Source organism: Coregonus clupeaformis, chromosome 24 (genome assembly GCF_020615455.1).
Source record: "Coregonus clupeaformis isolate EN_2021a chromosome 24, ASM2061545v1, whole genome shotgun sequence".
NCBI classification, from domain to species: domain Eukaryota; kingdom Metazoa; phylum Chordata; class Actinopteri; order Salmoniformes; family Salmonidae; genus Coregonus; species Coregonus clupeaformis.
In genome coordinates this window covers 5829462-5842093 of record NC_059215.1, presented here as the reverse complement: position 1 = coordinate 5842093, position 12632 = coordinate 5829462, and the positions used below count along the sequence as shown (strand labels likewise).

Below are 12632 nucleotides of genomic sequence, written 5' to 3'. Positions count from 1 at the left end.
GTTTATCCTCTCCTATTAGATATTCATGTTTATCCTCTCCTATTAGATATTCATGTTTATCCTATTAGATATTCATGTTTATCCTATCCCTATTAGATATTCATGTTTCCTATCCTATTAGATATTCATGTTTATCCTCCATTAGATATTCATGTTTATCCTCTCCTATTAGATATTCATGTTTATCCTATCCTATTAGATATTCATGTTTATCCTCTCCTATTAGATATTCATGTTTATCCTATTAGATATTCATGTTTATCCTATCCTATTAGATATTCATGTTTATCCTATCCTATTAGATATTCATGTTTATCCTATCCTATTAGATATTCATGTTTATCCTCTCCTATTAGATATTCATGTTTATCCTATTAGATATTCATGTTTATCCTATCCTATTAGATATTCATGTTTATCCTATTAGCCAAGTGATGAGGTCATCATGAGACAGAATTCAGCCCACTATGTAGGGAGTAGGGTAACATTAGGTATGCAGCTAGTATTTATTTGAACACAGAAAGACTACAAGCTGCAGATGCTGTTTTGTTCTCTTCTGGTTTATTTCTGTTGTCCAGCTATTTATATCCTCATCATAACCAGATTGTCTTCTAACAAGACTGTGTGTGTGCGTGTGTGTGTGCGTGCGTGCGTGTGTGTGCGTGCGTGTGTGTGTACGTGTGCGTGCGTGTGTGCGTGCGTGTGTGTGTGTGTGTGTGTGTACGTGTGTGCGTGTGTGTGTACGTGTGCGTGTGTGTGTGTGTGTGTGTGGGTACGTGTGCGTGTGTGTGTGTGTGTGTGTGTGGGTGTGTGTGCGTGCGTGCGTGCGTGTGTGTGTGTGGGTGTGTACGTGTGCGTGTGCGTGCACGTGCTTCTGCCCTTCATCATTAGCTTGTCTGCTAAGAAGACATAACTGAACACTACACAGTGAGGACTGTGATGAAGAGATGAGCCTCTCCAACTCCAACTGCTCCTGTGGTTTGTTCCAAAGCATTCGGAAAGTACTCAGACCCCTTGACTTTGTCCACATTTTTATTTACGTTACAGCCTTTTTCTAAAATGGATTAAATTGTTTCCCCCCCCTCATTAATCTACACACAATATCCCATAATGGCAAAGCAAAAACAGGTTTTTAGAAAATGTTGCTAATTTATAAAAAAAATACATAAAATAAAAAAATATCACATTTACATAAGTATTCAGACCCTTTACTCAGTACTTTGTTGAAGCACCATTGGCAGCGATTACAGCCTTGAGTATTCTTGGGTATGACGCTACAAGCTTGGCACACCTGTATTTTGGGAGTTTCTCCCATTCTTCTCTACTGATCCTCTCAAGCTCTGTCAGGTTGGATGGGGAGCGTCACTGCACAGCTATTTTCAGGTCTCTCCAGAGATGTTTGATCGGGTTCAAGTCCGGGCTCTGGCAGGGCCACTGAAGGACATTCAGAGACTTGTCCCAAAGCCACTCCTGTATTGTCTTGGCTGTGTGCTTATGGTTGTTGTCCTGTTGGAAGTTGAACCTTCGCCCAGTCTGAGGACCTGAGCGCTCTGGAGCAGGTTTGCATCAAGGATCTCTCTGTACTTTGCTCTGTTCATCTTTCCCTCTTTCCTGACTAGTCTGCCAGTCCCTGCCGCTGAAAAACATCCCCACAGCATGATGCTGCCAGCATGATGCTGCCACCACCATGCTTCACTGTAGGGATGGTGCCAGGTTTCCTCCAGACATGATGCTTGGCATTCAAGCCAAAGAGTTCAATCTTGGTTTCATCAGACCAGAGAATCTTGTTTCTCATGGTCTGAGAGTCCTTTAGGTGCCTTTTGGCAAACTCCAAGCGGGCTGTCATGTGCCTTTTACTGAGGAGTGGCTTCCATCTGGCCACTCTACCATAAAGGCCTGATTGGTGGAGTGCTGCAGAGATGGTTGTCCTTCTGGAAGGTTCTCCCATCGCCACAGAAGAACTCTGGAGCTCTGTCAGAGTGACCATCAGGTTCTTGGTCACCTCCCTGACCAAGGCCCTTCTACCCCGAATTGCTCAGTTTGGCCGGGCAGCCAGCTCTAGGAAGAGTCTTGGTGGTTCCAAACTTCTACCATTTAAGAGTGATGGAGAACACTGTATTCTTGGGGACCTTCAACGCTGCGGACATTTTTTCGTACCCTTCCCCAGATCTGTGCCTCGACACAATCCTGTCTCGGAGCTCTACGGACAATTCCTTCGACCTCATGGATTGGTTTTTGCTCTGACATGCACTGTCAACAGTGGGACCTTATATAGACAGGTGTGTGCCTTTCCAAATCATGTCCAATCAATTGAATTTACCTCAGGTGGACACCAATCAAGTTGTAGAAACATCTCAAGGATGATCAAATGGAAACAGGATGTACCTGAGCTCAATTTCGAGTGTCATAGCAAAGGGTCTGAATACTTATGTAAATAAGGTATTTTTGTTTTTTATTTGTAATACATTTGCAAAAATTTATAAAAACCTGTTTTAGTTTTGTAATTGTGGGGTATTGTGTGTAGATTGATGAGGAAAAACATGTATTTTATCCATTTTAAAATAAGGCTGTAAAAGTGGATAAGTCAAGGGGTCTGAATACTTTCCAAATGCAATGTGTGTCAGTGACGAAGAAATAGATCAACATTCTGACAAGGCCAGATGACCATTTCCTTTATTAATTTCTTTATTTTGTCCAGACACCAACTGCCAGCGTTCCTGTTTAACGTGAAGGTTGTAAAGGACGCTAAAATACTGCAAATCATATTTAATATATAGCTACAATCACAACTCATCACATCTTTTATTATTATATTATTCAGTGAAGGTTGTAAAATACTGCAAAGCACACCTGGATAGCTATCTCTTACAGTTAGTATAGTATACCCCACTGTACTATATAGGGTTAGTATAGTATACCACACTGTACTATATAGGGTTAGTATAGTATACCCACTGTACTATATAGGGTTAGTATAGTATACCCCACTGTACTATATAGGGTTAGTATAGTATACCCCCCTGTACTATATAGGGTTGGTATAGTATACCCCACTGTACTATATAGGGTTAGTATAGTATACCCACTGTACTATATAGGGTTAGTATAGTATACCCCACTGTACTATATAGGGTTAGTATAGTATACCCCACTGTACTATATAGGGTTAGTATAGTATAGTATACCCCACTGTACTATATAGGGTTAGTATAGTATACCCCACTGTACTATATAGGGTTAGTATAGTATACCCCACTGTACTATATAGGGTTAGTATAGTATACCCCACTGTACTATATAGGGTTAGTATAGTATACCCCACTGTACTATATAGGGTTAGTATAGTATAGTATACCCCACTGTACTATATAGGGTTAGTATAGTATACCCCACTGTACTATATAGGGTTAGTATAGTATACCCCACTGTACTATATAGGGTTAGTATAGTATACCCCACTGTACTATATAGGGTTAGTATAGTATACCCCACTGTACTGTATAGGGTTAGTATATTATACCCCACTGTACTATATAGGGTTAGTATAGTATACCCCACTGTACTATATAGGGTTAGTATAGTATACCCCACTGTACTATATAGGGTTAGTATAGTATACCCCACTGTACTGTATAGGGTTAGTATAGTATACCCACTGTACTATATAGGGTTAGTATAGTATACACCCCTGTACTATATAGGGTTAGTATAGTATACCCCACTGTACTATATAAGGTTAGTATAGTATACCCCACTGTACTATATAGGGTTAGTATAGTATACCCCACTGTACTATATAGGGTTAGTATAGTATACCCCACTGTACTATATAGGGTTAGTATAGTATACCCCACTGTACTATATAGGGTTAGTATAGTATATCCTACTGTACTATATAGGGTTAGTATAGTATACCCCACTGTACTATATAGGGTTAGTATAGTAAACCCACTGTACTGTATAGGGTTAGTATAGTATACCCCCCTGTACTATATAGGGTTAGTATAGTATACCCCCCTGTACTATATAGGGTTAGTATAGTATACCCCCTGTACTATATAGGGTTAGTATAGTATACCCCACTGTACTGTATAGGGTTAGTATAGTATACCCCCCTGTACTATATAGGGTTAGTATAGTATACCACACTGTACTATATAGGGTTAGTATAGTATACCCAATGTACTATATAGGGTTGGTATAGTATACCCCACTGTACTATATAGGGTTAGTATAGTATAGTATACCCCAATGTACTATATAGGGTTAGTATAGTATACCCCACTGTACTATATAGGGTTAGTATAGTATACCACACTGTACTATATAGGGTTAGTATAGTATACCCAATGTACTATATAGGGTTGGTATAGTATACCCCACTGTACTATATAGGGTTAGTATAGTATACCCCACTGTACTATATATGGTTAGTATAGTATACCACACTGTACTATATAGGGTTAGTATAGTATACCCCACTGTACTATATAGGGTTGGTATAGTATACCCCACTGTACTGTATAGGGTTAGTATAGTATACCCCACTGTACTATATAGGGTTGGTATAGTATACCCCCCTGTACTATATAGGGTTAGTATAGTATACCCCACTGTACTATATAGGGTTGGTATAGTATACCCCACTGTACTATATAGGGTAAGTATAGTATACCCACTGTACTATATAGGTTTGTATAGTATACCCACTGTACTAAATAGAGTTAGTATAGTATACCCCCCTGTACTATATAGGGTTAGTATAGTATACCCCACTGTACTATATAGGGTTAGTATAGTATACCCCACTGTACTATATAGGGTTAGTATAGTATACCCACTGTACTATATAGGGTTAGTATAGTATACCCCACTGTACTATATAGGGTTAGTATAGTATACCCACTGTACTATATAGGGTTAGTATAGTATACCCCACTGTACTATATAGGGTTAGTATAGTATACCCCACTGTACTATATAGGGTTAGTATAGTATACCCCCCTGTACTATATAGGGTTAGTATAGTATACCCCACTGTACTATATAGGGTTAGTATAGTATACCCCACTGTACTATATAGGGTTAGTATAGTATACCACACTGTACTATATAGGGTTAGTATAGTATACCCCCTGTACTATATAGGGTTAGTATAGTATACCCACTGTACTGTATAGGGTTAGTATAGTATACCCCACTGTACTATATAGGGTTAGTATAGTATACCCCACTGTACTATATAGGGTTGGTATAGTATACCCCCTGTACTATATAGGGTTAGTATAGTATACCCCACTGTACTATATAGGGTTAGTATAGTATACCCCCCTGTACTATATAGGGTTAGTATAGTATACCCCACTGTACTATATAGGGTTAGTATAGTATACCCACTGTACTATATAGGGTTAGTATAGTATACCCCCCTGTACTATATAGGGTTAGTATAGTATACCCCACTGTACTATATATGGTTAGTATAGTATACCCCACTGTACTATATAGGGTTAGTATAGTATACCCACTGTACTATATAGGGTTAGTATAGTATACCCCACTGTACTATATAGGGTTAGTATAGTATACCCACCGTACTATATAGGGTTAGTATAGTATACCCCACTGTACTATATAGGGTTAGTATAGTATACCCCACTGTACTATATAGGGTTAGTATAGTATACCCCACTGTACTATATAGGGTTAGTATAGTATACCCCACTGTACTATATAGGGTTAGTATAGTATACCCCACTGTACTATATAGGGTTAGTATAGTATATCCCCCTGTACTATATAGGGTTAGTATAGTATACCCCACTGTACTATATAGGGTTAGTATAGTATACCCCACTGTACTATATAGGGTTAGTATAGTATACCCACTGTACTATATAGGGTTAGTATAGTATACCCCACTGTACTATATAGGGTTAGTATAGTATACCCACTGTACTATATAGGGTTAGTATAGTATACCCCCCTGTACTGTATAGGGTTAGTATAGTATACCCCACTGTACTATATAGGGTTAGTATAGTATACCCCCCTGTACTATATAGGGTTAGTATAGTATACCCCACTGTACTATATAGGGTTAGTATAGTATACCCCCCTGTACTATATAGGGTTAGTATAGTATACCCCACTGTACTATATAGGGTTAGTATAGTATACCCCACTGTACTATATAGGGTTAGTATAGGATACCCCACTGTACTATATAGGGTTAGTATAGTATACCCCAGTGTACTATATAGGGTAAGTATAGTATACCCACTGTACTATATAGGGTTAGTATAGTATACCCCCCTGTACTATATAGGGTTAGTATAGTATACCCCACTGTACTATATAGGGTTAGTATAGTATACCCCGCTGTACTATATAGGGTTAGTATAGGATACCCCACTGTACTATATAGGGTTAGTATAGTATACCCCACTGTACTATATATGGTTAGTATAGTATACCCCCCTGTACTATATAGGGTTAGTATAGTATAGTATATCCCACTGTACTATGTAGGGACACAGCCATTGTAACAGGGAAGCTATAATATAATAATATATGCCATTTAGGGCTGCATGATTAATCACATTTTAATCAAAATTGCAATATTGACATTCACAATATCCATTTCGCTAGAGGCAGCGATATTTTGAAACGTCATTTTGTCGTCTGTGCGGCTGTTTTTTTCTTTTTCTTTTTGATTTATTTCTCGAGTTCTCTCTCCGTCTGTCCTCTTTGGCCGCTTGTCAATCCCACACACATCATGCCCCGCTCCCTGTCACTCCAGCAGGCAGGTCCTAGCGCTCCAGATTCTCTCTGCATGCATCGACCAAACAACGGCATGCATTCAACAGATTGTTCCCAAAAAGAACGACGCAGCTTTCCACTCTGCTTCTTAATATAAATCCACGTTTTCTATATCATACTATTCATTTGTGTAACTTGCTCTCTGCAAAACGCTAGTTTAGTTGGTCTTAGCAAGCTGCAAATGTGCCTAACAATTGTGTGTTAGCCCCTAATGCTAATCTCTAGCTAGCTAGCTGGATAGCTAAATCCACTGAGATAGGGAAAATCTACCTCGCAAACCTTTTCTCTAATAAAGTCCAGCACCCGTGGTGGAGTATATCAGCATTGTTTGTGCAACAGCTTGAGGAAAAGGCGAAGAATATTCAAAGATCTTTGTCTGAATGTACCTAGCTATCGTTCCTATTCTGTCACAACCATCTCTTCCCTCACGTTTTCATCCGTTGTCATGCCAACAAAACTGCATTCCAAGTGCCCACTGTATTCCAACCATACATTTAGAGTGATCATTCTATTTGTATGATTCCAACAGTTTACCCAAGAGTTTTGATCTAGAATCACAAGTTTAAAAAATGGCTATTAGATGTTTTGCCCAGGTCGTGCACCCCTAATCCCATTTCTAATCTATACCAGCTGGATCATTCTGGGAACATACCCCGTGCTTCACAGTATAGCTGTGCAGTAGCCACACAGGGCTTCTACATGCAGACACACCCACTCACTCACACACACACACACACACACACACACACACACACACACACACACACACACACACAGGGCTTCATGCCGACACAGCCACCTCAGGTTCAGATCATTGTCACACCACTGGTACAGCCTATAATAACATGACCAGAGGTTCGGTGGATTGATAATGCACTGACGTTGAGTGTAAGACTGGCTATATGGAAATATGTTAATCATATCACACACAGCCATTAATATATGCACGTACACACGCATGCACACACACACACTCAGACCTACTGAAATCAGTCAGCTTACAAATCAAATGACACAGCCCTTGTCGACGCAAACACACACATGCACACACACGCAGAACACACACACACATGCACACACACGCAGAACACACACACACACACATGCACACACACGCAGAACACACACTCACACACACACACATGCACACACACTCACACACACACACACATGCAGAACACACACTCACACACACACATGCACACACACGCAGAACACACACTCACACACACATGCACACACACGCAGAACACACACTCACACACACATGCACACACACGCAGAACACACACTCACACACACACACATGCATACACACGCAGAACACACACACACACACACGCACACACACGCAGAACACACACACACACACACACATGCACACACACGCAGAACACACACACACACACACACACACATGCACACACACGCAGAACACACACTCACCTAACAATAGTACACACACACAGTCTGTCAATGGTAGCAGTGGTGCACAGCATTACAGTATGACCTCCATGTACATGCAGAGAGAGACAGCCTGATACCAGCCTGCCTGTCAATACATAGATTGAAGCCTATAATTCCATTTGAAAGACACAGTGAAGTGTGTTTTAATAGAGCATTGAGCCAACTGCAGGCTTGTCGTAGCCTATTTCTCGCATCCTTATTACTAATAGAATCACCCAGTGTTACCCCATTAATTATGTCCTGGATGATCGTCCTTGAATGGATATACCAAACATTTTGATCATGCAGCCATGTAATTTGTCCAAATATGTCCACTTGCATATCCACATAGTAGGTTTACGTATCATAGATTACTTCCCACATTATAAATGAATGTATGCAGTTATGCTCCATAAATCATTGACAATAGTTTTTTCACTGATGCTGCACACATCACATCACCTATATGGGCGCATGGTGGCTATTCTCCCTCCTCTTCCTTCTGTCTGGTCGTCTCCTCGACCTCGATGCATCACTACATGTAGCCTAGCACACATCCACTGCGGCTATGTTGGTCTGGGATCATTAACTGCGCTATTTCATGGGGGGGAAAAAAACGGATAATGCACAGGAACAATAGATGATAGCGAATGAATGAATCCGTATTGACTTACCCCGGAGCACACTGGTTTTATCCATGTACATCGCGCAGCAAAACACAAATCCAGTCATTAAAAAAACCCAGAACGGGAGACAGAATCCCCCAGTCGCGACGGAATAAGAACCTAGACGATGGGACCGAGCCACACAGTTAAGGCTGCATTCCTATTTCTAACGCAATCCTGGCTGTTCTGCCTGCCACCGAGGAACCGACAGCGAGACTAGACAGAAATACAGGTTAGAATATGGAGGTTAAATGGCGGAGCGCGGGGTAAGGCAGTCGGCATCGCCTCCCTGATCATCAGAGCGCCAGGCAGCAGCATCCTCCGCTCACTAGGGCAACCGCAGGGATGCTGTTAGCACCATACAGCACAGAGAGACTTTTCCTCTTGTCGACAGGTCGACTCGTCAAACACCAGAACGACAGCCTTTCTAATCTATAAGTGTTACACATGTGGCACATGATACTCCATCAATGAAGGCAAAAAAACAAATAAGCATCAAAGGATTTCTAAAAAAAATCTTGCGCAGCTGTGCGGCTCCCCACTACACGCTCGCTCTCTCTCTCTCTCTCGCTCTCTCTCTCTCTCTCTCGCTCTCTCTCTCTCTCTCTCTCTCGCTCTCTCTCTCTCTCTCTCTCTCTCTCTCGTCGCTCTCTCTCTCTCTCTCGCTCTCTCGCTCTCTCTCTCTCTCTCTCTCTCTCTCTCTCTCTCTCTCTCTCTCTCTCTCTCTCTCTCTGTCTCTCTCTCTCTCTCTCTCCTCTGTCTCTCTCTCTCTCTCTCTCTCTCTCTCTCTCCTCTCTCTCTCTCTCTCTCTCTCTCTCTCTGTCTCCTCTCTTCTCTCTCTCTCTCTCTCTCTCTCTCTCTCTCTCTCTCTCTCTCTCTCTCTCTCTCTCTCTCTCTCTCTCTCTCTCTCTCTCTCTCTCTCCTCTGCTGTCCTAGTAACACAGAGCGCCAGAGCGCAGCGTCGTACTGTCAGCCCCGTTTTAGATGCGATATGACCCCAGCCTCAGCCGAGCCTCCTCCCCCTTCTTCCACTCCTCCCGTTTCTCTCCCTCCATCATCCTCCCTCTCTCTGTTTCACTTTCCTTGACAACACATTAGAGGTTCAGTATATCAGTTTGGTTCTCTGTGGTCGGAACACAACACTTGTAGACAGACATGCTGCTCCATCACGCCACTATTGGGCTAGATGAAATATAGGTCTCATTGGCTAGCAGGATTTCAACCATGCTACAATTGAAAATAATAATAGCCATATTGCCTTATTAATTAGCTGTTACTTGATAGTCATTATTGATCAATATAACCTCATTATTGATGGCACAACCTTTCCCACAGACAGGTGACAGTGACAGAACACATTCTCAGCTACCTAACTAACAGATGGGGGGGATTCTGATTTATTGCATTCTGAGATATAACATCCAATACCCAGAATACTGTACTGCAGGCCGTGTGTGTGTGTGTGTGTGTGTGTGTGTGTGTGTGTGTGTGTGTGTGTGTGTGTGTGTGTGTGTGTGTGTGTGTGTGTGTGTGTGATACATGCGTGTGAGAGACTGTGTGCATGCGTCGGTGTGTGTGAGAGCGACGCACGTGTGTGTGGCTGTCATTGATAGTAGGAATTATAGGCTCCTCCTCCTCCTCCTCCTCCTCCTCCAGCCCTCCTCCTCCTCCTCCTCCTCCACCTCCAGCCCTCCTCCCCCCTGTCCTTGGCCCGTGTCAGGTTACCCTGCTGGGGGTGTTGAGTGAGCAGCTCTCCCCTCCAGCCCTGGCTCTCTCTGCCTCCACTAAATGGAGAGATTTACCCTCTGTTTTCCCCAGACAGAGTGCCATCTGCCCACTGTCACCACGCCACTACACACACACACACACACACACAATACAACAATGGAACATGCAACACCATGCTAAGATTAAGGCAAACACAGAGAGACGAACATGTAGCCTATTGTACTGTACACACGAATAAACAAACAGAAATGCAACCAGAGAAACGCCATCACCCCCCACACAAAACACAACACACACACAGACAGATCATCTGCCATAAGCTGTGACCGTGACCAAGGCTGACAAATACATCTGATATGCTGGTCACTGCTCTACAGAAGGCAACAGGAGGCTTCACAACAACTACACATGAACAAACCCATTTATTTATTATCATTTTTCTACCCCAATTTCGTGATTACGATCTTGTCTCATCGCTGCAACTCCCCAACGGGCTCAGGAGAAGCGAAGGTCGAGTCGTGCGTCCCCCGAAACATGACCCGCCAAGCCGCACTTCTTAACACCCGCCTGCTTAACCAGGAAGCCAGCCGCACCAATGTGTCGGAGGAAACACAGGTCAACTGACGACCGAAAGTCAGCCCGCAGGCGCCCGGCCCGCCACTAGGAGTCGCTAGAGCGCGATGAGTCAAGTAAAGCCCCCCCACGGCCAAAGACTCTCCAAACCCAGACGACGCTGGGCCAATTGTGCGCCGCCCTATGGGACTCCCGGTCACAGCCGGTTGTGACACAGCCCGAGATCGAACCCCAGGCTGTAGTGACGCCGCAACACTGCGTTGCAGTGCCTTTGACCGCTATGCCACTCGGGAGGCCGAACAAACCCTTTTTAACCCAATACAACCCTAATACAATCACAGTACCCATCTCAGTTACTATGTATGCCATAAGGACATTGGCTTTAAATACACCTTAAAATCCCAAGCCTTTTGGTCTGTGTCCCAAATGGACACCCTATATACAGGTGTTGGATATTAATTTGATCACTCTGTTGTCTCTTCTAATTTTCCTGCACTGCATAAATTGCAGATGAGCTTCGTGATTTGTATTTAATTTTTTTATTATTTTTTTTATTTTTATTTTATTTTTTTTATTTTTTTTAAAAATTTTTTTTATAATTTTTTTTGGGGGGAATGGATCAGCTTAATATTGCAGATAGATTGTATCTTCTATCAATGTAATTGTCTGCATCACTTCCAATCCCCCCATTTTTTTTTATTTTTTTATATATATACTCCCCTTTATTACTTTTCAACCCCACCATCCTTTCCCTACTTGGAGTAAATTAGTGAACAATAATGCCCAGGTCTCTACTTCCGGTCTATACTTACTATCTACACCTTATGGACACAGTTAATTTTACAATAATTCTATTATATATATACATATATATATACATATACATACATACATATATATCATTATTATTATTATTATTTATTAATTTTTTGCTCCTGAACTACTTCTACTCTCAACCTCTCCGATCGTTTTCATGATGTCCATCCGGTTTGCTTCTATATGCCATATCTTTCTAACTGTGCTCTTTCCCTAAAGCTCCCAACATACAGCCTATATACTTATTATGGACACAGTATGCTTTACATTATTAGCTATCTTTGTTATTATTTGTTGTTATTTGTTATTAGTCCTATCCTTCAACTCTATTCAATACCTCCCATCTATCTCTTAACACCATCCATATCGGATTTCTGTTTGCCATATATATTTCAACCGTGCTGTGATGTTTTACAATAATTCTGAACCTTTCTATTCTCATTGCTTCTACAGATTGAGAGTTAAAAATAAATAGCTTTGCTAAAAGTATTATTATATTATTGATTGATTGACTATGACTTTTCAGATCACCCAGTAATGCTATCTGCAAGGTTAGTTCCAGGTAAATATTGCAATCCTTTA

General features: G+C 41.7%; 1 protein-coding gene across 1 annotated transcript in view; it reads right to left on the bottom strand.

Moving 5' to 3' along the window:
• Positions 1-9527, bottom strand: part of fgd1 (FYVE, RhoGEF and PH domain containing 1) — an 87413-nt gene extending 77886 nt beyond the window's left edge. Inside the window, exon 1 of the mRNA XM_045206795.1 lies at positions 8943-9527. Coding sequence (XP_045062730.1) covers positions 8943-9000 — 58 coding nt within the window. The 5' untranslated portion in view covers positions 9001-9527. The remainder of the gene's footprint in view (positions 1-8942) is intronic.
• Positions 9528-12632: the final 3105 nt, after the last annotated feature.